This window comes from Trichosurus vulpecula, chromosome 6 (assembly GCF_011100635.1).
Source record: "Trichosurus vulpecula isolate mTriVul1 chromosome 6, mTriVul1.pri, whole genome shotgun sequence".
Taxonomy (NCBI): domain Eukaryota; kingdom Metazoa; phylum Chordata; class Mammalia; order Diprotodontia; family Phalangeridae; genus Trichosurus; species Trichosurus vulpecula.
Window position 1 is genome coordinate 138,428,479 of NC_050578.1, and position 27,833 is coordinate 138,456,311.

The 27,833-nt window shown below is 39.4% G+C and overlaps 1 protein-coding gene across 1 annotated transcript in view; it reads right to left on the minus strand.

Moving 5' to 3' along the window:
• KIAA1109 (KIAA1109 ortholog) overlaps nucleotides 1–27,833 on the minus strand; it is a 211,491-nt gene that overhangs the window by 29,928 nt on the left and 153,730 nt on the right. The window contains exons 58-70 of the mRNA XM_036763063.1: nucleotides 27,155–27,366; nucleotides 26,555–26,753; nucleotides 25,700–25,759; nucleotides 23,155–23,381; nucleotides 22,242–22,372; nucleotides 20,587–20,710; nucleotides 15,370–15,479; nucleotides 14,424–14,514; nucleotides 10,563–10,816; nucleotides 7,554–7,769; nucleotides 5,292–5,472; nucleotides 3,043–3,139; nucleotides 763–924 (exon numbers count right to left, since the gene is read on the minus strand). Of these exons, the coding sequence (XP_036618958.1) occupies nucleotides 763–924; nucleotides 3,043–3,139; nucleotides 5,292–5,472; nucleotides 7,554–7,769; nucleotides 10,563–10,816; nucleotides 14,424–14,514; nucleotides 15,370–15,479; nucleotides 20,587–20,710; nucleotides 22,242–22,372; nucleotides 23,155–23,381; nucleotides 25,700–25,759; nucleotides 26,555–26,753; nucleotides 27,155–27,366 (2,064 nt within the window). The remainder of the gene's footprint in view (nucleotides 1–762; nucleotides 925–3,042; nucleotides 3,140–5,291; nucleotides 5,473–7,553; nucleotides 7,770–10,562; nucleotides 10,817–14,423; nucleotides 14,515–15,369; nucleotides 15,480–20,586; nucleotides 20,711–22,241; nucleotides 22,373–23,154; nucleotides 23,382–25,699; nucleotides 25,760–26,554; nucleotides 26,754–27,154; nucleotides 27,367–27,833) is intronic.

Consider the following 27,833-nt stretch of genomic DNA (forward strand, 5'->3'; position numbering starts at 1 on the left):
TGCTCCCTTTCTTCCTCCCTTAACACTTTCAAGTATGATGAGCAGCTATTTTATCAACCTGTGCAAAAGTCCAAAGAACGTCAAATACAAAGGAATAAATATCTGGACAGCAACTTGTCCCAGGCTTTTGCTCACTAAATACCATTAAAAAAGAGAAGCAATAAAAAGAGCAGACGTTTATGACTAGGATCTGACAAGGGCTCGATATAGGATGCTCTACGTAGGCCAAGGAACTTATCTGTGATGCCTGGAAAAATTCTGGAACGTGTAATGAAAGAAGTGGTTGGAGAAGGTCTCAAAAGGCAGTTTGGTGATTACCAGAGCCAGCCTGACAGCTTCAACAAGCACAGGTCATGCAGACTCCCTTCCTTTCCTTCTCTGACATTTACCAACATGAATAGGGCTTACCTAGATTTTAGCTAAGTGTCTGGTCAAGCATTTGGCTGTACTAATCTTGTGGCAAAGATGCAGAGATACAGATGAAATGGTAATAGAAGCTGATGGACTGAGACCTGGCTGGCTGGCCGGATGCCAGGAGTCATTCATTGTTCGATGTCAACGTGGCAGGAGCCCTCTAGTGGGGAACCCCAGTGCTTTTTAGAACTCCAATTTCCCTATCTGTAAAATGAAGGGTTGGGCTGGATGACATCTACTTCTTTTTTCCAGCTATATGATGGTAGATGTGAGCAGAGTAATTAAGGGGAAAAACTCAGAGGTAAATCCATCTCTACAGAGATAGAAAAGAGAGAACAAGTGGCTTACCAGTGTAATTTCTTTCAATTGGTGTAATAGGGATGGTTTCGAGGGCCTTCTCCAGAAAATCTAACAGACAGGGGCTAATTACCATTTCTTCTGGTAGTGACTGGAGGGCGACCCAGGCATATAATTTCGCTGTTTTCACTCCTCCACTTCCTTTTCCTTTGGCTGAAACATTTGTAAGTGTTTCACATATTTAATCATATTTGAGAAATCATTTCATTAAAGTAAAAACACAGATTTCATTGCTAGAGAAGTCACAATTACAAGATACATATCAATACAGTGAACCATCTAATAACTAAGGACCACTTTTACTCATGAGTAACACAATAAAGTGGTAAGATAAAACAGTATGTTGGAAGAAATGACAAGATGATGTTAGAATGTAAGGATTATCAACAATTCCTAACACAATGGTTCTTCCTACTTGCTCTAGGTTACATACTTTGGTTTAATTCCCAACTTTAATTACTTTTTCCACCTCAGAAGGTGAAGTAAATCATCACTGATTGTAGTAAATGTATAAATGGCAAAGGAAGACTATAAGCAGAGTGTGTACTTAATATGCCTTTTTAGGTATCTGGAACTAAATCTAGAAGAAATGTGTTGGAACAACTAAAAGACCCTCCCCCAAAGGCAGAGGAAAGTATTATCTCCAAGTCACCTGGGTTTGTCCCTTTTCCTTAGCATTCACATTCAATCAGTTGTCAAGTTGTGTCAACTGCACACATAACCCCTCCCTCAGGAGCATTTATTTTCCTGGCGGATACAAGACAATAAGCAAATAAACAAGGAAGGATGAAACCATCTGTATGAATCCACGTACGTGTTAAAGACAATAAGCAAATAAACAAGGAAGGATGAAACCATCTGTATGAATCCACGTACGTGTTGTCTCGCTCCATACTGTGTGAGACGCTACTTCCTTGCTGCCTTTCTAGCCATGGCTAGCCAGTGGTTGGTCCCTAACAAGGGCTTAATAAATGCTAACCAGCAGACTGATCTATTTTCAGGTTCCCTTTCTGGCCATTTTCCTCCTAGCCTCTCACGCTACTCTTTCTATAGGGCACTTCTTCACTCTTATGACCGCGTCTTCAATGATGATGAATCCTAACTCAGTCCTCCAGGCCTGAGTTCTTGCTTGTATGCCAGGATTTTTTTTTTTCCTGAATGGCTGGAGGAGTCCTCCACTTCTGCTTCCTCCAGCTCAGCAGGAATACAAGCCAAGTCATCATCTTTCTGTTCAAAGATGGCTCTCTTTAAGTTAGTCCTTCACTCAAGAGCTGAAAAGTGTTCCTCTATAATTCACTTACTGGACAAAATATTACATTATCTCTGTGTCTCATCATCCACCAGACTGTAGGCTGGGATCATTAGTTAAACTTTATATCACTCCCAACATCTAGCATAGGGATCTTCACACAGGAAGGATGTTTGCCGACTGGCTAGGTCACACAACACCGAAATTTCTCTGCCTGACTTAGCCTGTCCAACCTTTCAAAGTTTAACTTTAACAAAGTTAACATGCAGAATTTAGTTGGGCAGGTCTCTTAATTGTTCCCTACATAGGCCGCCATCATTTGTGTATGTAGTGTGTTTTGTAATTGCATACTGTTACAGAAATGTAAGCTGTTTAAATTTATCTCATCCTCATCTCTTTCTGAAGGATGATCTACCCAGGGATGCTCATTCCCCTTCCCAATCATCTATTTTGAAATCAGAATCTGATTTCCAGAGAACAAAAATGGCCCCAAGTAGGGAAAGGTACGTTCATCCCATTCTCAAATTCCTCACCTGTTGTGAAGTCGCGTTTACTATGGGCCTTCTTTAAGACATTACAAAGTCAAAGGTTCCTTAAAGGACAACTTTCCCTGACTTCATCAATCATTCAAACACAAACATGTAGGGGATGAAATAAATGACACTTGTCATTTTGTCTATTATTCAGACCGGCGTTATGCTAACAGCTTGTCAATCTGAAGAATGGCCAAAGGAATACTGAGCTTATAATCCTGAATATGATTTTTAAGAATTAGCACTTTTAAGTCGGTGACAATTTATCGTCAGCTTTTGTGAGGAAAAAACACTAGAGCAAAGCAGGTGATGGGGAAGAAAAAAAAAAACCATGAACACAAATAGCACATGCCTCTTCAGTACCTGAGGGAATAGGTGGGGGTTGGGGAGGAAGTAAGGTGTTAGTCTTGCTCTGGAAAGTGCTAGGTAAAAGAGGAGGAGGAGGAGGAGGAGGAGGAGGAGGAGGAGGCGTGGCATTATCTCTCATACCATACAGCTTGGACTCTTTGGAAAGGGTTCTTGGCAAAGAGGATCCCCTGGAAGCATTTGGTGACTCAGTCTTTAGGGTCTTGGAGTTGTAGTGTAGCTGCATTCAAAACAAATAAGTTTAAAAGTCAAATAAGGCAGAGATGAGGGCCTGATTAAAAACTTAGGGCCTAATTTATGTAACAATTTTCTCTACAGTGAAATCTTCCTTGTACCATAATTTTTTAAAAACTAAAATTTCCCTAATCAAAATGTTAATAGTCTTATACTTTAAGATATACAAGCAAAAAGAGATGAGCATAGAATGATGTGCTCTTTAAGCCAAAATATTCAGGCATAATGATGTAGAAAGTCCTTGACTGAGTGTGGGAAACCTTGGGCCTTAATGCTGCCATCAGTTATGCCTGTGACCTGCGTCGTCTTGGCCTGCTCTCTTCATCTGCAGAAGGAGAATCTTGCGTGGGACAGCTGCTAAGGTCCTTCCTAGCTCACACAGTTCCAGTCTCAGGATGAGCCTTACCTAGCTAGCGGGAAGGCTGTTCATCTAGAAGGCTGGGTTAGGATCCATCATCTGACACGTTTATCCCAGTGCCTTCCTTGCTAACACCAAAAGTGAAGCCCGGTGGCCAGGGTGGAGGCCATGTCTGAGCCTAGGGGCATTTTAGAATGTCCCTCCTGCTGAATGTGGCTGGTCAGCTGCAAGGTACCACAACCACTAAGCAGGATTTAGAGAGTGGGACTGGACAGCAAATCACATGTGAGCCGTTCCACAGGAAGGTGCTGAGCTATGGCCTACAGCTTCCTTTCTCATACTTTGGGTCACTTTTGGTCGTCAGTTCATTTTCTTCTCTCATTTTCTTTGGACGTAAATATTCTATAGATAAATGCTTCCGGGGTTAAGGCGAGCACTATATTATGCTAAGTATGAAATACTGATTTCATTTCTTTGATTATTAGAGCAGGACAACAGGCTATTTTTAAAAAAGTTCCTTTTGAAACTCAAATTCCATTTATTTCCAATAATCAGAGCAGTGAACAGAGGTTGTGGAAGACAAGGGTTCAAGTCCCATCGGCAACACCTCCATACTATTCTGAGGAGTCACGCTCAGGTCCCTGGGCACTCACCCAGACTAAGGGGCAGAGAAATCCTGATCCATGTGGGGAGAAGGCATCTCCTCTCTGGGAGATCTGCCAAAAACTAAATAAAAACCAAGGATGCCTTTGAGGTCACTTGGTTAGCATCTTGTCTGGAAACTTGGATGTCTGCTAGTTCAACCAGTATCTGATCTGAAAAGAAATCTTTCTGTCCCTGAAAAGTCCTCATCCCTCCAAATTCCCCCAAATGACTACCATTCTTTTTAATCTTCCTTCTTCAGGCTGAAGATTTCTAGTTCTATCCACTCATCCTGCTGAGAGCTGGTTGGTTTCCACTCCCCTCCCCCGCCACCAGCCTGTTCCTCCTCTGCACGTGTGACAGTTAATTAGTGACGCTCTAAACTAAGGTGCCTGAAACCACATCAGATTCCCTTCTCCATTTACACTGAAGAGATAGGATTTTATTACTCTGTTTTCCCTGATGAATAAGCACATTTTCTTTACTTGTAGGACTATTTTTCTTCTTCGTACAGTCCTAATAAAACCCAGAAAAAGAGGTTTTATTCCTCACTTTATTTATACTACTACCGGCATTTGAATTTGATATTAAGTTTGGAATAACAATATAAACCAGAAAAATAGGATTTGTATAAATCTCATTCCACTCTAAGACACGCGTGACTCTCAGTTAGCTGTCATGTCTGCATATTCAGCACCAGGTAGAGCACTCGCCCACAGCAGAAACTCAGGAAATGTGTGTGTGTGTGTGTGTGTGTGTGTGTGTGTGTGTGTGTGTGTGTGAAAACCAGTGTGAAACAGAAGGCAGCCACATGATGAGCAGAAGCCAGCATCCTTTCTCTTGGAATGTTCTCTTACTTCAACTCACATAGCCAGAAAAGCAGCACCAGTAAACCTGTTAAATTCCTCCAGTTATCAACTACTTCCTGCCAAATGTCACTTCCTTAGGAAAAAGTAAACAGTAAAAATGGCAGAAATGACAGATTCTAAGGCTCCTTGGAGGATGGAGAGCACTTAATGAGAGAAAACCAGATGGTATGAACGCCACTTTTACTATCAACCCATGGATACACATTGGGGCAGGGGAGACCACAAACATCGTTATCATCTCATTTCTCAGCACGAGGACATGTTTTCACCTTTACATCAACTCCGGGGATATAAAAGACTGTTGTCTCCAGGTCGCTGGGTTTTGTCTGAAGAGACGATGGCACTTTTTTGCCAGTCATTAAATGAGTTGTAGAAGCATAGTTTGTTTGAAATTTCTTCTTTTTCGAGGGGGATTCTTGATCTAAGCTTCTGGAACTCCGGTCATAACTTCTGCAGACAGAAATACACTATTTGTTATTGACAGAAAATTATGATATTATCTTATGTGAAGCAAACAGTTCATTAACATTTATTTTTGATGAATAAATAGGAAAAATTTAGGCTAAAACTACCCTCTAAGGTGAAAATAAATCAACTGTATTTTTATTCAACTGTTAAGATATTTGAAAAAGAAAATTTCATCAGCGTCTTTGGATTGGTATGCCATGACATCATGGGAACTGGGCCCATGGCGGAGGCTTAAATAACTGTGAGAAAGCTATGGAGACTAAAGGCCGTCTATCTTGGCCATCAGGCTCTCAAAGTCTATGGCCCAGCCCAGCCCCTGCACCCTAACACTTGAAAAAGAATGACTGCCCTTCTGTGAGAGCCATCATCCAAAGGTACTAGACTGCCTATGGCTAGCAAACTCCAATCTCTCACTCTTTCCATACCTGTGACACAGAATCACAAACTAGGTAAGCAAACTCCACATCTCTTCCTTGTGGCCACCATCGCCTGTTCACTCCCCTGGGCATACCCCAGTCCCCTCTTCCCCCACTTTAGATGGAGTGTTCTGGAATCTCCATTTGATCATTAACAAACTCCCCTTCATGTCATGGCTTCCTCACTGTTCTTCACACAGGACACTCCATTTCCTGACTCTGGGCATTTTGTCTGGCTGTCCCTCATGCCTGGATTGCTCTCTCTCCTCACTTCCTTCATGCTCCAGTTAAAATCCCATTTTCTCTAGGAAGTCTTCCTGATCCCCCTAAATTCTAGCACCTCCCCTATTGAGAACTCCAACTATCACAACTCTTTCTCGTTTGCTATTATTCACAGTGACATTTCTAGAAAAAGGACTGCCTCCATTGATGGCTTACTTCTTTTCCTCTCACTCGTTTCTTGGACCTCTGGGATCTGGTGTGTTGGTAACCAAAAATGGGCTCCTTAGCACTTAGTTCAACAAGTGCCCTTGAAGAGTTTGGCTTTTGTTCCCTTTGAGTAATTTATTGAGCCTTACTAGGTGCTAAGCCCCAGGCCCAAACCCCTATTATGTGTAAAACCTTAGTGGGTGTGGATTGGCAACTAAGGTGGGGCCCAAAGTGGAGCTAACTCCAGGGAGGGCCTAGTTTACATGTCTGGGAGAGCAGAGGCTTTCAGACCACGTGGGTTTAAGTCAGCCTCTTTGTGATGATTCTAGGTCACATGGGTGAGTCGCATGTGTGACTCACCCCTGACGCTGAAAAGATATAAAAACCAGGGGTTGGCTGTCTGTTCTTTGGAGCTCATTCCCGCAGCAGTGGTGGCCAGTGTGACTCTGGGCCAGCCCTTGTTCTGAGCTCCCGGGCTGAACCTAGATGTTGGTAACTATGAATCTGTATTGGGTCTGTCTGTTGATGTTTATAATTTGTTTGTACATTGCTCTGAAGTTCAGGGTGCTGGCCTTCTCCCCTGAACTAAGTGACTGATATTTGTACGCTGAATTAAAGTAAGCTTGTCAACCCCTTCACGTAGCTTTCTTTATTAAAGCAGATCAAAAGAACCTGTGCTGTTGGCAGCTTTCTGGGTGCTGGCTGTGGTTGGATCTTACACCCCCACAGAAGCTGCTAGCTGGATTGTTGAAACATCTGGCTTCCGACCCCATCACTCAATGGACACTGCTCTTTCAACAATATCTTAGCTGCCAAATCTGATAGTCTTTTCTCAGTCCTTCCTGAAGATTCAAGACCACAACCGAACTACCAAATTCCAAGACACTCAGGATAGCATTCTCATGTGCAACAGCATCCAAGCCATTCCAACAAGTAAAGATAAATCAAGCTGACTACACTCATTCACATTATTTCCAGAAGTATGGACATTATTAAAATCACCAATGAGAGGACTATTCATGGCACCCATTTAAATTGCTATATGAATTCAAGTTGCCATAAAATGTTGCACACCATTGTATACAAACTTGAATGATAAGAATCAGTTACATTTAATTTGTGTTTAAAACATTAAATTTGGGCAAACCCCTTCATTTGATGAAATTGTGAAGGCAGTGCAGAATGGGATCAAGTGTTCTCCTCCCCCTGGCCTCTTACCTTCTCAGGCTCATGTCATCATGTTCTTGCAGAAGGGTTGTTGGATGAAGGACACATTTTCCACTATCAATTTCAACTCGGATATCAAGTTCAAAGTCAATATTTCTCTCTGTCGTTGTGCCACTCAGATTTCTGTTGACAGGGGCTGTCGGCCAACGTTCAGTAAACAGCTGATGCACAGCGGCAAAGCCTGTTGCTTTTTTACGGGATGTGTGGCTACAAAGGAACATTTACTCATTAAATTACCCATTTACTCATTAACTTCACTCATTAAACTAAATGTTATAACATATTTCTAAAAACTAATATTTGAACATATTACAGTGAACAGTGTTAATATTTTCCTACATATATATTTTACAAATTCATATAAACTAAAATTCACTGAACCACAATAGCACCATTCTAAGACTACTAAGATTCCTATTCATGGAAAGCAATAGATAAAATAGTGTAATATTTTAGTGTGCATATTAAGATGAAATTTAATAAATAAATAATCCTGATTTGAGGTCCAAATAGTTACCTTCACAAATATAATTTAGGAGGAGGTATGACCAGATGGCAGTTCTTGTGAAAAAGATCGGGGACTTTAGAGGATGAGAATGTCAGTGACTCAACTATAGGACCTGGAAGCCAAAAAGCTGGCAATAAGCAAGGAAGCATCAGGACTCTGGCTGTGAAAGCCCTGCTCTTTTCTGCCCTGGTCCCATCAGATGTCAGTAGTTCCTGTGCTCAGTGCTGGTGCCACATTTCTACAAAGGCCAATAACACCTGTCCTGTTGCTTTCTCTTTTCTCGTGCCCACAGTCACTTTTCTGCTCACCTCACCACTGGGTTTAATGATCTCTACAGAGCAGATGACTTACAGTCAACAGTATCCAAGCCCAGGCTCTCTTTTGAGCTTCAGACTGATCACCTACTGGACATTTCAAATGGGATGTCCCAGAGACATCTTAGACTCATCCTGTCTTTCCTCTTCCAAATGCTCCTATTTCTGCTGAAGGCACCACCATCCTTCAGATGTCTCAGCTTGGTCACCATGGCATCACCCTTACTCTTGCTCACCCCACAGAGACGATCAGTCGCCAAATCTTCTTGTTGGTTTAGGTGTTCACTGCTTTTCACTGATACTTTTGCCACAGCCTCTTAATTGGTTTCCCTGCCTCAAGTCTCTCCCCATTCCTGTCCCCACTGCTGCCAAAGTGGTTTACTTTAAGGGCAGATCTGACACAACTTTATAAACTCCAGTGGCTCCCCCTTGCCACTATGGAAAAATGTAACCTCCTCTCTTTAGCATTTAAAGCCCTCCCCTTCCTGGTCCCCATCTATCTTTTTAGCCTTACTGTCCATTACCTATGCCCCCTCCCGCTGCCCATGTATATTCTGAAATCCAGCCAAACTGACCCTCTCTCTGTTCTGTACAGATGCTGCCGCATCTCCCATCTGTGGCTCTGCAGTGGCTGCCCTCAGTGCTTGGAATGCCCTCCCTGAGAGGATCCCTCTCGTCCCAAGCATCCTCTTCTACCAGGCCTTTCCTGGTGCCTGTCCCCCCTCCCAAACCATCCCTTCTGTTAAAATGTGAGCTTCTTTGGACTAGGGATTGTTCTGTTCATTCTACTTATGTCCTGAGTGCTGAGCCCAATGTCTGGATGGTTTGTGTCTGATGATGCTTGCTCATTACATTTGACTTTTGGCTTTCTCTTGGACTACATGGCCTCTGAGGTCACTTCTAGCAGGTTCTGTGACAAATGAGTATGGACCACTTTCTGAAGGGAAGATGAGAAACTATAAGATTGGTCAAAGTGTATAGAGTGAAGAAAAGAAAATCAGCCTTTCTCATGGTTTACATAAAAACTAAAGTATATTAATAATCTATGTATTTACAACAGAGGGAAAAGGAAACTACATCTATACTGCTTAGGGATAACTTATGCTACCGGAAATAATCACATTTCTTGTATTCCTTCTAGTTGGAGAGTCTGAAACTGGCTAGGCACATTGAAAACTGTCAAGAGCTATCATTTATATACAAAAATAGAAAGTGCCTAAAATAACACTTAAATAATCCAATCTCAGAAAAGACAAATGAACTAACTACAGAGGACCTACCAAAAAACAAAAAAATTCTGGTCCAGATGGATTTTTATAGAAGACTCTTTAAAGAATAATTAATACCTATACCTAGATTATTAATTACTTAAAAATTATTAATGCTTATACTCAATCATTCTCAAAAACTGAGTGTTTTATTAGACTCACTTTATAAGGCAAATATATTCTTAATTTCTAAACAAAGGAAGGAGAAAGCAGATAAAGAGAACTATAGGCCATTATCATTTTGAATAGATTACAAAATTTAAATAAAATTCTGGCAGAAAGATAACAGCACTTTATTTGAAAAACAACAACAATGATTTGGTATGACCAGGTTGTATTTGTGTTAAGGATGCTGAAAAGGTGAACATTAAGAAAACCATTATGATTAATCATATTAGAAGAAAAATCTAAAAGCACACTGATAGCAAGAGAAGTACAGAAAGTCTTTGATAGAGAATGACATTCATTTATGCTAAAAACCCTACAAAGTATGGGCAAAGAAGGATCTTTTTTTTAAAATAGAGTAAAAAGTATCTAAAACCAAAAGCTAGCATTATATGCAATGGGAAAACACTAAATGCTTTCCATTAAAAACAGGAGTTATTTGTCATAGTTACAGTAATAGCAATAAGACAAAGAAAATGAAGGCATAAATATAGGCAAAAGGGAGAGAAAATCATCTTTATATGCTGATTATATGATGGTTTACTTAAAAAATCCTAAGGAATGAGAAGATAAATTGATACAATTAATAGCTTCAGCAAAGTTACAGGCAATCAACAAAATACATCCACAAAATGCTGTTAACTATGCATCTGCACGTTCACATTTTCACAAACAGGTTTAGGGCTGTATCCCTAAATGCTAGAAATATTTTTTGAAAAATAAAAATAGACATGTAATTACTTACGAGGGTTTCCTGTAAATGTAAAACCTTTCCCTATCGTGGTCATCTTCCTTTTCATCCTTTTCGGAATCTTCACTGGAAGAAGACAAACTGTCATCCCGCCTCCCCTCTTCACTTTGGAAAGGAATGCCTTGGGAGAAGATTACTGGGGTTTTCGGTGAACTGAAAACTGAGCATGATCCTTCGCTGGTTGATGAGTATTGTGTTGGTCCATCAATGGTTACAGACAAAAGGTCCAATTCTGTTTCCTCAGGAAACTTATGGTAAAAAGAGAAATTATTAAAGTGAATCTCATTTCTCAATGACAAATCTCTGCAAATTAAAGTTCCTCAATTTGATCAGACAAAATCCAGCAGATTTATGAATCCATGAAATGAGTGTTTACATACATGCACAAACATGCACGTGTGTGACTCAATTTAACAGGGATTATCTTTAATATTTATTAAAGCTTAAAACTGCACTACAACTTTTGGGACACTGTATTTTTAAAAAGGGAAGACACAAACACTGCATTCTGAAGTAAATGGACTGAAAATCCGCCTTATGTCAACATAAATGACAAATGGAAAATGCTAATTTTTAAACCAAAGCAAAAGTTAAGACATGCAGAAGCAACAGTGTAAGTATATAATCACTTGTAAATCAGAAATACAGAAGGGTGAATCAGTGAAAGAAGAGCATGCAGTGCTATATGGAATTTGTAGTAATCTTATGATACTAATTTTAAGTGTTTTGGGGTATATATAAAATCAGTATTTGAAAACGATAAAGTAGTCAAGTAGTTGTGTAATTTAATATTTATAAAACTTCAAAATGTTCATTTGTATTAGAAATCTGAAGTGCTCCATGGCATTTAAAGTTTTTGATGATTAAATGGTAGATGGGCATAACTGTGATTTCAAACCATTCTCATATGCAGGTGTGCCTCACTTTAGAAGAGATATGTGCTCTTGAATGGAAGTCTAAATTTGCATTTTTGTACTACAAAATCATGTTTTATATTCATTTGAAAGCTCACTATTTAAAAGAACTCTGAAAGCTTTTGTCATACAAATCATTAAATTAACTATTTTTGAGTTTAGCTAGTTGCATGTTATGTTCTTCAAATGGGGCATACTTCTACTTAAAAGCAAAATCTTGAACCAGTACTTCTATTCAGACTCAACAAATTCTTGTAGCTCATTTGAGTTTTTTATTTATGGTCTGAATTTATTTTTTTTTAAAATGTGAGGCTTTTATATACATAAGCATGTGCACAGATATAGAGAGATGGATATACACACAAACACACACGTGTATATATGCATATATGTATATGTATATATGTGTTTTATGTCTACATAACTGTTAAATCCTAAAACTACACTGAGATCTTTGGGATACCCTATATATGTAATACATAATCTCATACAGATACATACATATTACATATAAAGCATATACAAATGTGTGTATGTAAATATATATCTATGATAATATATATTATGATTCAAGCGTAACATTTGAATTGGACAAGATAATATCTAAAAGTCTCTCCTGGTTCTAAATTGATATAATTTTTAAACACACTTTGTTTTATTTTTCCTGCTGTTAACCGTGGGGTTTTATAGTCATTTTGTTTTTTTACCCTGTAATAGCTAGCTGTATGATTTCACTTAGTTTATCAGACAAAAGGGAAGAGTCATGTTTCAACCTCACTAAGAGCATTCTTAGGACAACTGGAGAAGCAGATCAGGCAATAGCGATGCCATGGATTTCCTTAACCATTACTCATTTTGTTCTCATCTTTTTTGATGGAGTTCAATTAAAAACTTTTTCTTGGACAAGTCTATATCCTGTTATTATTCTTTTAAACATAATATTAATCTCTTATGGTTGACTGATGGCTGGAGTTAATAAAATGGTCAGAGTACAACTAGCTATTTGGCTATTATTCTTTTATGTTTAAATGTTCTGTGGACAATATATTGAGTGGGTAAGGAAGATAGCTGCCCTTTATAATTAAAAAAGAGTTATTAGGCTGTAAGTTTATCTTCGGTAGATTTATTCAACATATTGGATGAGGGTGATGACACACTGTTCTGGTCCCACATTGTTTTAAATTCTCCTGCTAGGTCTCTCTATATGATGAAAGTTTGTCTGTTTTAAAGGTTATATTTAGTATTGTGACATTTATTATTAGTATAGAAGGCAGCATGGTAGTGGATAACATTCTGGGTTTACTGTCAGGAAGAACTGGGTTCAAATTTGACCTTTGATATTTACAAGGGGCAGTTAGGTGGCACCGTGGATAGAGCACTGGACCTGGAGTCAGGAAGGTCTGATTTCAATTCCAGCCTCGGACACACATGGGCAAGTCATGTGACACCTGCTGGCCTCAGTTTCCTCATCTGTAAAATTGGGATAATAATACCACCTACCTCCCAGGGCTACTGTGAAGATCAGGTGAAGTGATAATTGTAAAGCTCTTAGCACAGTGCCTGGTACACAGTAAGTGTTATATAAATGTTTATTTATTATTATAGCTATTATCACATATGCTTATTGTGGCTACATGACACACTAGGCAAGTCACTTAACCTCTGTATGGGTCAGGCAACTCCCAAGGGCTTATCTATTAAGTTACAGATGGATGTTTTTCCACCTTGGGTTGAAGGATTTAGTGATGTTGATGGTGATGGTGATGATAGGCAGGTCTATATACTGTAAGGTATCCAGCAAACTGATAATAGTTTGCTCCCACTTTTTGGTTCCAAATTTGTATTTGTTCAAGTTCCTGGCTTGTATATTATAAAAATTAAAAGGAGGAATGCTTAGTATTAAAATATTAAATTAAATTTTGTTAAAAAGCTGTTAAGTACTTTGCTATGTGTATGCATTATACAGATTATACATGGTGTCACATTTACATGAAATGATTAGAGGAATTTTAAAATTCTTTGTAAAGCTTTTTTAAAAATCCGAGTGTAGTCTGAAATAAGAGGAAGATAATTTGAAAACAGATTTTGTGGAAAGGTAATTAGCTTTAGAGCATAATTCGTGTTCTTTTACCGGTACCTTAAAATACACTTCCCCTGGCCATCGGGATTGTTGTGCATTTCCCCAAACTGTATTATTCGACTTAATTAAAATGATAAAGAAAAAAATTAATAAAACTCATAAAATGAAAACAGCAGTTACTTCATAAAATGCATGGTGATCAGAATGAAACAAAGATCCTAGCCTCAATTCTTACATGCAGTGGATGGTCACTTGGACAACATTCATGTTGACCATGAATTAACTTTTACCTCTTCATCTGGATCTATATTCTGAAAGTCACATACTCATTAACGTATGACAACACAGATAATACAAATACAATTGTGCAGAAAGCTATCATAGCCTGAAGTGGATATTTACCTAAAAGAAAAGTTAATCAACTGAAAAAAAACTTTTGCTAACTAGTAGTTAACACAGATTGGTTTTCAAAGTGTTCCTAAGAAGCATTCATGGTCTTCTAGCCAATATCTCATGGTATTAGTTTATAATATAACAAACTTTATTTGTGTTTCTGTCAAGAAATTGTGATATTTCATAGCAACCAAAGCCCACTTTGCCATAAGCAAATACAATTTTCTCAATAATTTTAGTGAATTATTTTTTTGGTGTTAACAAACGGAAACAGGTAAGGTATATAGACTGCAGGATATTGGTCCAAGTTGATTTGTGTGAATTTTAAAAAGTCTGAGAACCTTTGGCCTATACTCTGTTGAGTGCCTCTTAAAATGGCCTGTAATTGTTTTTAAATTGTCAATGAAATTATCAAAAGCTGTCAAATTGTTCCTGACTCTAACAGATACTGTGTAAGATTTCTCTTACTGGGTCCTGGATATTGAAAGTTACTCTGGGTCCAGGAGATGCTGCATCTACACGGATTTCTGGGAGCTCCTCATTTTCTCCCAATCGAGAACTGTAAGCCAAATATAAAAGAGAGAAAATTAAATATTATAATTTTATATCTGAAATTTACTAAGTACAGGTAACTACATTACCATTCTAGGTCTCAAAACTGGCATCATTCACTGATTTCATTTTGCTACTATTACTTCAGCAACGATAAATGGACACTTGGAGAAAGTTTGGTTTAGAAGGGACCTTTATGATCACTTGGCCCAAGCACTTCCTTTTATAGACAGGATACAAAGAACCAGGAATATTGTCTTCCCCATGGTCATAATAGTAATTAGAGATGGATCAAAAATTAGAAACTAAATCATAAAATCCCAAATGCTCTTTACATCATGCTAAACCTTGTTATTTTGTAGAGCCAGCCTAAAAACCATCCATACTTGCTTCACTTAAAAAAAGGATGCTAATCTTACCATTTCATTGCAGGAATATACAAGTTTTCCTTTGAGATAGATTAATATATATATCAATAACTGTGTATGTGCATGTATGTATGTAGACAGACATAAAGACTAAAAATACATCAGAGTTTCCTCAGATCTCTCTCAATAAACTAAACACAGGTTATTCTTGAACTAGATATTCTGGTGCCAGTCAGTTTAAAACACCCATTTCCAGGTCGTGTTGCACTTGATACGTAACAGTATAAATTTCAATTTGAAATCTGGTAACCAACCCCAGCACTGTTGTTTATCTAATATCATTCATCTGAAAAAAAAATTATGCTTTCCCTTACTTGGAGCACAACCAAGAGGTTTTAAGAGGGGAAGGGAGGGCACAGTTCACATTCAATAATCTATTATTAGAGACACAATTTTATTAGCATCAATTCTTCTCATGTATTTCAACGCATTACCTTGCTCTTTCTGTTCTTTTAAGAGGTGGTCGTCCAGAAGCAGCGATACTTTTTGACCGGCTATAACTGGGTTTATAGCCTAGACCCCATTTGTCCTTCAGGGAAGCAGCCTGATAAAAGGGAGAAAAAAAATGACATTTCTGTAAATTATTGATTACTTAAAAATTTTTTCTAACACAAAAAATGAAATTCTACTTATTAAGTATTTTCAACACTAACCAGTGATAAATTAGAGACATTGTAATACATTATTGCGAATTTTTAAAAATTAAAAAAAAAAGATGGTTACTGAAGACTATAGGTTTTATGACACAATGACTCCACTGTATTCCAAGAAGCAGAATTTTGTTATAATAGAAATACTCCAGGAATCATATTCTGTACTCATAGAGGGAAGGTTCAGTTGCTTAGGAGTAAGAAATGAACAAGTGAAAAGCTGATGAGAGTACAATACAGGGCAATTCCCAAATATAATCAGCAAAGCCAAACAGTATCACAATATACCACCTGGAGGCCCAGGATACGGGTTAGGGAAGAAGGAAAAAAAAATGTGTAACAGGATAAGTGAATAAAAAATGTCCTCCTCTCATTTTTAATCTCCTTAATGCGCTATGAATTCTCAGGTTTTGGTTTTTCTTGTTTTTGGGAGGGGGGAATGCTAGGTTGTGATTATTCTTGTTTTACTTTCTCTTCGGTAAAGGTTTCTGATTAAGAAAGAATAGTGTCTATTTGTCTCTTAATAGTGTCTAATAGTCTATTTAATAGTGTCTTAATAAGGTGATGATGTCATTTTGGGCAACTTAATTAAATTGGAAACAGTACAGTAGGGGCTGAAGAGCTACAGCTTTGAGTGGTAAAAGTATAGTTACCTCAAACCAAGGTGACCCCTAGGGCTCCAAGTCATAGCAATGTGGCTGCTCCCATCTGGGAACCTCCCTGATGGACCAGTGCGAATGCAAGGAGGGGTGAGTGAGTCAAGGCAGGAGAGAGAAGAAAGAGGGTGACACAGACCTACCATCTATGAAAGTCACTTTGACAGCTGAGGGGAGGGTGGACTGGGAATGGAGAGGGATGACTGCCAAAATCGAGGAGAGAAGTTATTCACTGATCTAGGGAAGAACTAGGGCGGCGGCTGTGAGAGTGGACTAAGCAGATGTCTATAAGAAATGCTTTGGACTCAGAAGAACAAGATTTGGGAATAATGGGGATGAAAACAAGGCTGGGAATCTGGGAGGACAAAAGGATGGGGTATCCTCAGCTGTAACGGTGAAGTTCAGAAGAGTGGACAGTTGAGGAGAAAAGCTGAGTTCTGTTTGGAAATACTGAGTTTGAGATGCCTACAGAACATCTTGGCTGAGATACACAAGAGGCAGTTGGCAATGTGTGACTATAAACAGCTCAGGAGAGAAACAAGTGCTGGAAAAATTGATCTCAGCATCATCTGTGTAGGAATAATAACTAACCCTATGGGAGCTGTGAAGATCACCAAGCGAAACATGGACAGCGAAATGAAGGCAAAGGATAGAACAGTGGCAGATAACTGAAGTCAGTGGGCATGACATGAAGATACAGTAAGAGAGCCGAGAACAGTGTCGGAAATGAATATTTCTCTCTTATATTTAATAACTTATTATTGTATTAAGACTAATGTTTTTCACCCCTTTCTACTCCCTCATCCAGAAATCAACCAGTGTGGGAAATCTCTGTTAAAGGTTTACCCAGGCCAAGATTTAATTAGACAGCAAAAGGAATTCCAAGTCTAATGCACAAGGGGCCATGGAACCAGCCCTACCTTTTGACACAGCAATGCCACTGCTAGGTCTGTATGACAAAAGAGATAAAAATCAAAAAAGACCCACATGGACAAAAATATTGATGGCAACTCTTTTCTGGGGGTAAAGAATTGGAAATTGAAGGGAAGCCCATAAACTGGGGAATGGCTGAACAAGTTGTGGTATGTGATTGTGACGGAATGCTACTGTACTACAAGAAATGATGAGCAGGATGCTCTCAGAAAAACCCAGAAAGACTTACATGGGTTGATGCAAAGTCAAATGTACTGTGTACAAAGTAACAGCAATATTGTAAGATGATCAGCTGTGAATGACTTAACTATTCTCATCAATACAATGATCCAAGACAACTCTGAAGGACTTAGGATCAAAAATGCTGCCCATCCCCAGAGAAAGAACTGATGGTGTACGAATGCAGACTGAAGCAAATTTTTTGTCTTTCACTTTCTTTATTTTTCTTGCCTATGTTTTCTTTCACAACATGACTACTATGGATATGTTTTGCATGACTACACATATATAACCTATATGGGATTGCTTGCTTTCTCAATGAGGGGACTTGGGGAGGGAGAAAGGGAGAGAATTTGGAACTCAAAGTTTTAAAAACAGATGTTAAAAAAAATGTTTTTACATGTGACTGGGGAAAAATTAAATACTAAATAAAAAAAAAAGAAACTCTAGGTTTAGGCTAATAGGTGTTTGCTCAGACAGCCCCTGGGAAAATGTTGATTCTCCCTATTATCAAGACAGGTGATATGGAAATTGATGTCCTTTTGATCAAAATTTGAGAGCCCCAAGTCATGTACCCCATGATAGCCCACCTCCCATTTGATTAGCCAACCAGATGCGATTAGGCATCCCTCAGTAATACCTCTTCTTCAAAGAGAATATAAACTGTGATCCCACTGCCATTAGGTCTTTGGTCTAAGAGAGACAGTACAAATGACCATCCTTTCGTTAATAACCTGCTGGCCTGATTAATAAAAATAATTAAATTGCCCAGAAACTATGTATCTTGAACTTTTTTAATTGTCACAAGAACAAGAAAGGGTACAAAAGCCCAGATGAGGGAATATGCCCAGAAAGAGGTGTCCAACCACGTCCAAGGATGAAGACTAAGAAGCCATCAGACTGGCACTTAACTGATCACTTTGGAAAGGGAAGTTTCAGTTGAATGATGAGATTGGAAGGCAGACTGCAGAGGGTTAGAAGAGAGAGGAGGGGAAATGGAGGCACAGAGAACAGGCAGCTTTGTGAAGTTTAACTGAGAAAGGAGAAGAGAAAGGCAGGCTGACAGCATGTAGTGAAAATCTTTTAAGGCTCCAGGACACTTGGCTCTGTTTGTAGGCAGCAGGGAAGTAAAGAGAAGATTGTGAAGCATGAGGATAATGGTGGGGGCAATCTGCTAAAGAAGACAGTGGGGGGGGAGGGGTTAGGATCAAGGGGATGTGAAGAGGGGCCGGCCTTGATGTCATCCTAGGAGGTCATGTAAAGGAACATGTAGCATCCGACAGAGTGGGGATGAGGAAGAAGGGAGAAGAGGGAGCTCTTGGCAAATGGCCCCATTTTTTTTCAGTGGAGTAAGAGGTGAAGACAGACCTCTACTTGAGAGGCTGGGGAGAGTGAGTGGCACAGAACGATGAAGTGGAAATGTCTGTACTAGCTGCTGTTGCCTCGATGTAGTAAAGACCAAGCTGAGATAAGCCAGAGTAAATCTGTAATCTTTTCTTGGTGACCTCATTAGCTCACATGGGTTTAATTTTACTCTTTATGCCACAGCTCCCAGACCTATCAGTCTGTCCTCAATCTCTCTCCTGAGCTCCCGAAGCTGTGTCACTGAAGCAGATGCTTACTGGAAAGTTTAAGCTGTATGTTCCAAAAACAACTCCAACTCAACATGTCCACAACTGAACTAAGTGATCTTTCCCCGCCACATCTCTCTCTACTGAACTTCCCTCTGTCAAGGTCACCACCATTCTTCCAGTAGCCCAGATTTACAGTTTTGTTACCTTGGACTCCTCATTCTCCCTCACTTACACATCTAACCAGTTACTAAATTCTGCCATTGACACCTCCACAATATCTCTCCTTTCTGATCCTTCCTCTTCACTTTGACCATCATCATCATCTTCCTCCTGGCTATTGCAATGTACTCCTCAGGGGTCTCTATGCCCCAACCCTCCTCCACACAGCTGCCACAATGACTTTCCTTGAGCTCCCTCCCCCATACCTCCAGGACAACATATAAACTCCTGCCTACCTCTGAACGCCTTCTACACTGTGGCCCCAAACGAGGTCTCCTGGGAATCTATGCGTTACTCCCTTCTGGGAATCTGTGTGTTACTCCTTTCTGCTCTCCATTTCCTGATTTCATGCCTTTGTCCTGGCTGTCTCCTCACATCTCAAGTGCAATCCTTTTCACCTCTTCCTTAGAATCCTTCACTTTCTCCAAGGGGTAGCTCAAACACAACTTTCTACACAAAGCTTTTCCTGATCCCCATAATCACTTTGTGTTTATTTTGCATTTATTTGGCATATATTTATATATGTACATGTTGTCTCCCTTGACTGAATGCAAGCTCCTACAGAGCACAGATGGTTTCGTTTTTTGTCTTTGTATCACCAGGGCCCAAGATGGCACCTGGCACAGAGTAGGAGCTTAATGAATGCACACAGGAAAAAGTACATGAATAATTCATGTAGCTGAAAGGGCTGTGAATTAAAATTAGTACATCTATTTGAGACACAACTGTTTTAGGCTGTACTTAAGAAGGAGAGAGTAGGCCCAATTGCATTTGAGACTGCCCAGAGCTTGGGATCATCCTGAGCTGCATCCTGGCACAAACTATCTCTTTAATACAAACGTTTTCCTAGATATGAAATTAGAGACACCCAAACCTCTGGTGAATCAAAGTTGTGGTTGGCCCAAAGGGCAATGGAGAGATAGAGAGTGGCTGCAAACAGGTTGTAGAATGTTTCCAATGAAGGCTTGTGAAGATGCGGCCTGAGGGGCATCACTGAGGAAGCATATTTTTAGAGGACCAGGGGGGCAGCTAACACAATGGGAAGGAAAGACAACAGAAAGACAAGGCCGCACATCTCATTGGTATCCACGCGATGCCAGAAAAGAGGCTAGAGAAAGGATTCCACCATGTTGGGTGGATCCTATGGTGGACCTATAGGAGAATACAGATGAGAACGCCAATGGCGGGGATATCATCTGGATGAGATAATGGTACTAAGGTACCACAGAAACACTTGTATTCCTAACTGGGACAGAAAAAATCCATTTTTCTAGAACCAGAAATTACATAGTTTATAATATGCTTATTTACTTTATAAAATCACTAGTTCCTTCAACATATTTAAGAGTTTAGAGATATTTTATGTTTCTTTTTTTAAATTTTTTTCAATATTTACTCACCCGCATGCTGGATCGTCGCAACTTTTTGCGGACATCTCTACGAATATCATTCACTGCAACAGACTCTAACTGTTGGTATCGCTGAATTTCTTGGTTTATGGTTCCTTCACTTGCACCCAGTTTTCTGGAAGAAAAACCACTGCAATAAATATTTTTAACATTAGAAGAGCACTTACAAAAGGAGAGGATGCTTTCCACTTTCTCCTTTCGATAAGTATTTAGCAAACTAAAGTGAAATGGAGTTTTCTGAATAGTCTTTAATTTGCCAGGCAGTTAACGCATTTCTAGTGCAAAGAGGTGAATGGCGTATTCATCTGCGCGAAGTGTACATCATCCTCGAGTCTGATAATTTCTCTCTGTTCCCGAAGGACTGGGAGTCCCAAGTTAGAACCCCATTAAATAGGCATTAGAAGTATAAGAAATTATGCTCATTTTTTGGTACTCCATTCTTGGGCAGCTGTTGTCACAGGGCTTGAGAATTTTACCTTACAAGAAAACTGTATGATATTGGGAAACACAAAATTTACATTCAACAAATTTAAATGCCAACAGCAACAAGAGCTAGGTATCACAAAGGTAGGCATCTGTGTAAAGCGCTAGACCTGGAGGAAGGGAGGCCTGGGTTCAGATCAGACTTCACTAAGTGAGCTAGCCTCCACGTAGTTCAGTTTCTTCATCTAGAAAAGGGAATAACAACAGCACCTCTCATGTGTGTGCTTGTGTCTGTTTACACAACATATATGCACATACACAGACACAAGCACAAGGCTTTGAAAACTTTAAAGTGCTACATAATTGCTGATCGTTATTGTGAGGAAGAATTGGAAATCAAGGGGACATCCATCAGCTGGGGAATGGTTAACAAACCGTGGTATAAGGATGGAATGGAATGCTATTTGGCTACAAGAAATGACGAACACGATGGTTTCAGAAAACCCTAGAAAGACTTGTATGAATTGATACAAAGTAAACCAAGCAGGACTAAGAGAACACTGTACGCAGTAACAGCACTATTACACTATAGTCAACTGTGAATGATTTAGCTCTTCTCAGCAATACAAGGATGCAAGACAATTCTGATGGACTTATGATGAAAAATGTTATCCACCTCCAGAGAAAGAACTGATGGAGTCTAAAAGCAAATCAAAGCATACTTTTTTCATTTCCTTTATTTGTTTTTGTCTGTGCTTTCTTTTGAGACATGGCTACTATGGAAGTATGTTTTGCATGTCTTCACATGTATAATAATCTATATCAAATTGCTTGCCTTCTCAAGAAGAGTGGAGAGGTAGAGAGAATTCAGAACTCAAAATTTTAAAAAGATGAATGTTAACTTTTTTTACATGTAATTGAGAAATATTTAATGAAGTAAATAAAAATATATTGGGGAAAAAAAGAGAGAGAGGTAATGTAATGTCTTCAACTAAGTAATTTGGTGGAAGAGTCAAAAAACCTGAGTTCAAATTCCTGGATCTTAATTTACTAGTCATGTTGTTTTGGGCAAGTCTCTTGGCACCTTTACTGGTTTCTTCATTTGTAAAAGAGAGGGACTGAGCAATTGCATGTTCAAGTTCTTTCCATGTCAGACAGTCTGATTCTACTCTTACCAGAATCAGGGATAATCAACTAAAACAATGCCAGCCAGCCACACGTACTTGAGATCATCGATTACTTTGGCCTGTTCGTTCAGTTCCCTGATGTCCACAATGCGCTTCATGATCTTCCTCCCTCTTAGTTCTCCCAGTTGGGCACCAGATGCTCCCTGCCTTCGATAATCTACAACTTCCTGAAAAATCAAACACATGTTTGTGAATACCTAGCCCATTACAAAAAAGTTTATCTAGACTAACACAAAATTAACACCTAGAATCAAAAAGAGCATGCCAAAATCAGGGGAATCTGTGGAGGAAGCTGATTCATTTGTGATCTGTGTCTGATCATGTTCACTCAGACTCTCTTTAATTACCACCTACATGTCCCCATGAGTGAGCCCTGCTTGCTTTCCTATGTATCTTGCTGGACTGAAAGGCAGCACCCATCTCTGATCCAAACAGATATTCTGCAGGAACAGAAGAATGCTGAGTTTGGGGTCTCAGTCCCAGCAGGTGGTTTACAAGTCGCTGCCCAAAGGTAAGCTTGTTGCCATCTCCATATATTGAACTTCCATCTGAATTCTAAATGATAAATAGCACAATTAGTTTCTTCCTTCTTTCCTAAGAACAGAAACAATTTCATGGTACAACAGTAATTGTTCTAAAATCCATTTTGTTAAAATCAAAATGAAAACAACGATTTTTTTTAAGTTTAGCCAGTGAATCCTAATAATCTGACACTACAGATAGAAACTTATTTTTTTGACTTTGGCTTTTTACCTGCATGTTAAGGTACAAGGAGGCCCAAAGGCAGCAGAAACACCAAGTAAAATGAGCAGATGGCTCAAATGCCCCTGAAGATCAGTGCCTCCATGGTGCTGAGTGTGTTACAGCCAATGACATGGAGCCAGCACCATCCTGGGCACAAGGTAAGGTCAACATCTGAGACATCCCAGAACTAGCTGGTGTGACTTACAGCATGCACAGTGGGCGACATCGTGTCCGTTTCATCTTCATCTGACAGATCTGCGATATTCACTGAGCTGAGGTCGGCGATGTCATCCACGTCCTCCTCTCCTGTCAAGGTGGTTAGGGTGTTCCCTAGAGCGTTCAGCCTCTTCCCAATGTTAGGATCCATGTGGACGTCAATTCCACACATTTTCCACAATACATTCAGTGTCCAGGTCCCAGCACTGCTACTTTCTGTTCAAAGACAGAAGAGAGATGCATCTTTTGTAGGTTATATCAACACAAACAGAAATAATAAAAGGATGGATGAAAAAAGACACAATAGGTATGTGCACCACAACCAAGTTTACTGTGTTTATGGATTGGGAAAAGTCAGCATTATGTACTGCATTCCATGTTGTCTTTGAAAATTAAACACGCAAATTTAGACTGTCTTAAAGCTTCAAATGCAAAGAGTTCCCAACTTAGGTACTTTTGCATCTTTTTGACTCCATCTGCCAGCAGCAAGTTGGCACATTTTCTGCAAAAAATAGTCTTGGAGCTGCCTAGAGCAAGGTGGGGTTAGAGACCAGGATGTGTCAGAAGCAGGTGTTTACTCAGATCTTCCTGACTCTGAGGCTGCCTCTCTGAACACTACATCATATGGTGCCTCTTAACCATAACAAGAATCATACAATTATATTATGATTATTATGTCAGATTTCACTAGTTCAAAACATTACCTGCACAACTCCCAGCGGATCCCCTGACTCCACTCTCTTGTTCATCCCAGCTATCCTTAACAAGTGAATTTTCTTAAAGTACAGCCCTGCTTTAGGAAACCTCAATACCACATGGCTTACTGAATAAATACTAATAGCTATCATTTACATAGCTCTTTATGGTCTGCAAAAAGCTTTACAAACATCTCATTTTATCTTTCCTCAGACCATGTAACACAACACTCAGACACACAGACGCACAGACACACACACACACACACACACAGAGACACAGTGATAAACAACCTGGCTCAATTGCTGGAAAGTCACACTTCAGATCAACACTCCTTTCTTCAGTGCCTACACTGTCTGTGTCAAGCTGGACTGACCGGCCTCCCATTTTCCTGTCAGGAAGTTCAGGCGTGTGCTCACACCTGCATGTCATAAGAGATTATACCACCTCTGGCTTGAATACCCTTTAAAATAATATTCAGGGGGGTTTTCTTTTGGTAAGCTGGTTTAGAGCTTATTTAGAGCTGGTTCTACTTATTAAGCTCTTTTATATGGCCTTCTGTTAGTTTAGATGTGATATTTTGGAAGGTATTTCTCTTTTGTGTGTGTTCACATTTCCTTTGCATATTAACTATGCATAGTAGTTTTTAAGAATTTTAAAAATTTGTTCCAGTTTTCTAATGATTTCCCCTTCATTTGCTTTTGGTGGATTTGGTGCCTTCTTTTTAATCAGGTTGGCAAAAGTTTTATTAATCTGATTAGTCTTTTCAAAGAACCAGCTTTGAGTTTTCTCAATCATTTCCAGTCTTTCTGGTTTCCAGTTTATGTATTTCTCTAACTTTTAACAGCTCCTCTTTTGTGCCTAACTTCAGGCTTGTTATTTTTGTTGGCTTCCTAATTCTTTTAAATGCATATTCAGTTCATTAATCCTTTCTTTTTTCTATTTTCCTAACGTATTGTTTAGGGATGTTACTTTTGCTCTGAGAATTGTTGAACTGAATCTAAGAAATTTTGGAATTCTGTTTTATCATTTTCTTTGACATAATTCATAACTGTGTCTATGATTTATTCTTTGATCTACTCAACAGGATTTCATTGGTGAGTCTCCATTTATGTTTGTGTCTTCTGTTAGTACTCTCTGAACTGATGACTATTTTTATTGTGTTATGGTCCGTAAAAGGAAGTTTAATATTTCTGCCTTTTTATATTTACTTGTAATGTCTTTGTGCCCTACTATTTGGTCTATTTTTCCTCCAAGTTTCATGTAGTGCTGAGATATATGTACATTCTTTAGCAATTCAATTTAGAAGATGCCATAAGTCTTTTAGCTCTAGTTTCTCTAGAATATGTTAAATTCAGTAATTTCCCTTTTGCTTATTTTTTTTGGATTTGTACAGAACTGAGAGATGGACATTCAAGTTTCTTGCTATTATTATATTACTGTCTATGTCTTCTTGTAATTGTTATTTTTAGCATTTTATATTTAGCATTATATATTATATTAATATCATATATATTATAGCTACATTCAGCATTTATTGCATACTACCTTGAATTACCGGTATTTGTCTGTGTCTTAGCTCCCTTATTTGATTGTAAACTTTGTGAGAACAGGGAATGTTTTAATCATTTTTTTAATCTCCAGCACTTGACCCAGAACTTGACTAGCTCCTCAGTAAGTATTTATGGAAGGAATTAAAATCTGGAAAGATATTAATGTTATAACAGAATAGTTAAGTTCAAAAACCATCAGTAATGTGAGTTTAACCAATGACGCACGAAGATGAGACAAAGAAAAAATTCTACGAAGTCTGCTTAACAAAAAACATGTCACCTTACCGGCCGCTGCCTGCCCAGTGGTCCTCGAGCAGACCTCGTATGTGCCATCAGGCACCACACCTAGAGATTGAAAAACCGAAACCACATTATATAAGCCTTTTTGACACCAAGACTAACCTTGTGGTAAGATGTTTTGCTTAGACTCTCAATAGGAAGATGACTGTCTAAAACCAAACCAAACCACTATCTATAAATATAATGATGATAATACTTAGCATTCATTCAATGTGTTAAGGTCTGCACAGTGCTTTATGGATATGACCTCATTTGATCTCTACACGAGCCCTGACAAGTGGGTGCTGGGCAACCTCATGCAAATCACTTCTCCTTTCTGGGTTTCATTTTTCTAAAGTGTAAAAACGAAGGTGTTTAACTAGATGATCTTTATGGTTTCTTTCAGCACTTATAAAAAATCCTGATTTCAAGAATTCAATTCCTATTCATTCCTCATCCTGGGAAATATTGTGGAAATGTGAGAATCCTTCCAAGGCATACTTAAAACTATGCTGCTGAAATCACTAGTTGGGAAGATCTGTGTTCATATCTAAAGTAGAATTAAATAGGGCAACAGCCTCAGTGTCAATATGACTGTCTCCTGAGTCCTGGAACTTCAATCAGAAACATCAAGAAAGAGGTATGAATACTATCCTTAGATGGGAATATATGGTGTTCTCACATGCAATTCCACATGCCTAATATGCATCTTAAAAACCTCTTCACACCCAGTATGGCCACGAGTTCCTTTTCAGCAGAGAACGTTAAGCCATGCCTACACCTCCATGCCCACCAGGTTTCTACATGAGAGGCTCATCTTCCTTTTAAGTTCACACCCCCTATGAAAAGTAAGGAACTTACAGGCATTCATGACAAGATCCCCACGAATTTCTGGTTTCCAGTCATCCCAAGTTGTCTCAAAGCCATCGGCAAAGCGGATACAGAAATTTTTGAAGTGACCTTTACTAACGAGGGATTCTGAAGAGCAGGCGGTGATGAGAGTACTCTCAATGGTCAATACCAGAGCAGAGCCAGTGTCAAGGTCACCAGTGTGATTTGACTGCAAAACAAGAAGATGCAAAAGACAAAAGGAAGGTAACTCACAAGTTCAGCCTCGTGGCAAGGGGAAGACCCATTTTTATTTCTGCTCCCGAGAGACTGCAAGAAATAAACTTTAGAAAGACCTAAGCACAGGAATATTACTTCAAAGTAGCTTTAAATTAAGAAGTCACTATGTTTTAAAGTTAAGTCACTTGAAGTGAATTCATTTATCACATATAATTTCACCAGACCTCAAGGAGCTATTCCACAGTATCAAAAGGCTCGATGGCCAAGTTTTACTCAAAGCTGGATTTTCATCTGTTCTAGAGCTGTGTGCCTCTATTCTGGTATGGAGCACTGACCTGACAGTCACTATTAATGCTCCTGCACTGAACTCTGGGCTCTAACATGACTTTGTACCTGCGCAGTGTTTGTGATGGGCAGACAGATTCCTAAATCGTTAACTGTAAGCTGGAGGAAAAGTGTTCCAAAAGCCTGGGCAGATGTCTGCTGGATGCCCGGCAACATGTCAACCACCTCCTTTGTCGCCATGTGAATATCCTTGTGCAGGGCCATTCGCTGCTCATTCCAGTTGTCGTAGGCCGCCTTGTAATTGAGCCAAAACAGCACAGCTGTGGAAAAGGAAGGAAGAAAAAGCATTACAAACAACGGAGAGCATGAGTATGTTCATTTTCTTCAGCGAGTGAGTAGGTCTTGGAAAGCAGGGGCAGTTTCCATTTTCTTTTGCATCCCCAGCACATAGCACAGAGCCTGACACAGGGCAAATATGCACTAGTTCACGCCCATTAACCATGGGTGCGTCCCAAAGCTCGGGCGAAGGAAGGCCCTCTTTGCTAGGTGAGCTCATCAACACCCCTTGGATTCCATTATCACCTAGAGTTTATTACCCAGCTCTAACCTCTCTTCTAACCTTCATCCTCCCACCTCCAACTGCCCATTAGACACTGGATGTCCCACTGGCACCTGGAATTCAATGTATCCAAAACAGAACTTATTATCTCTCCTCCCCCCCATGTCCTTCCCTCTCCCCTGAGCCCTTTCCTCTTCTAACCATTTCAGGGGAACGTGCCACCATCTT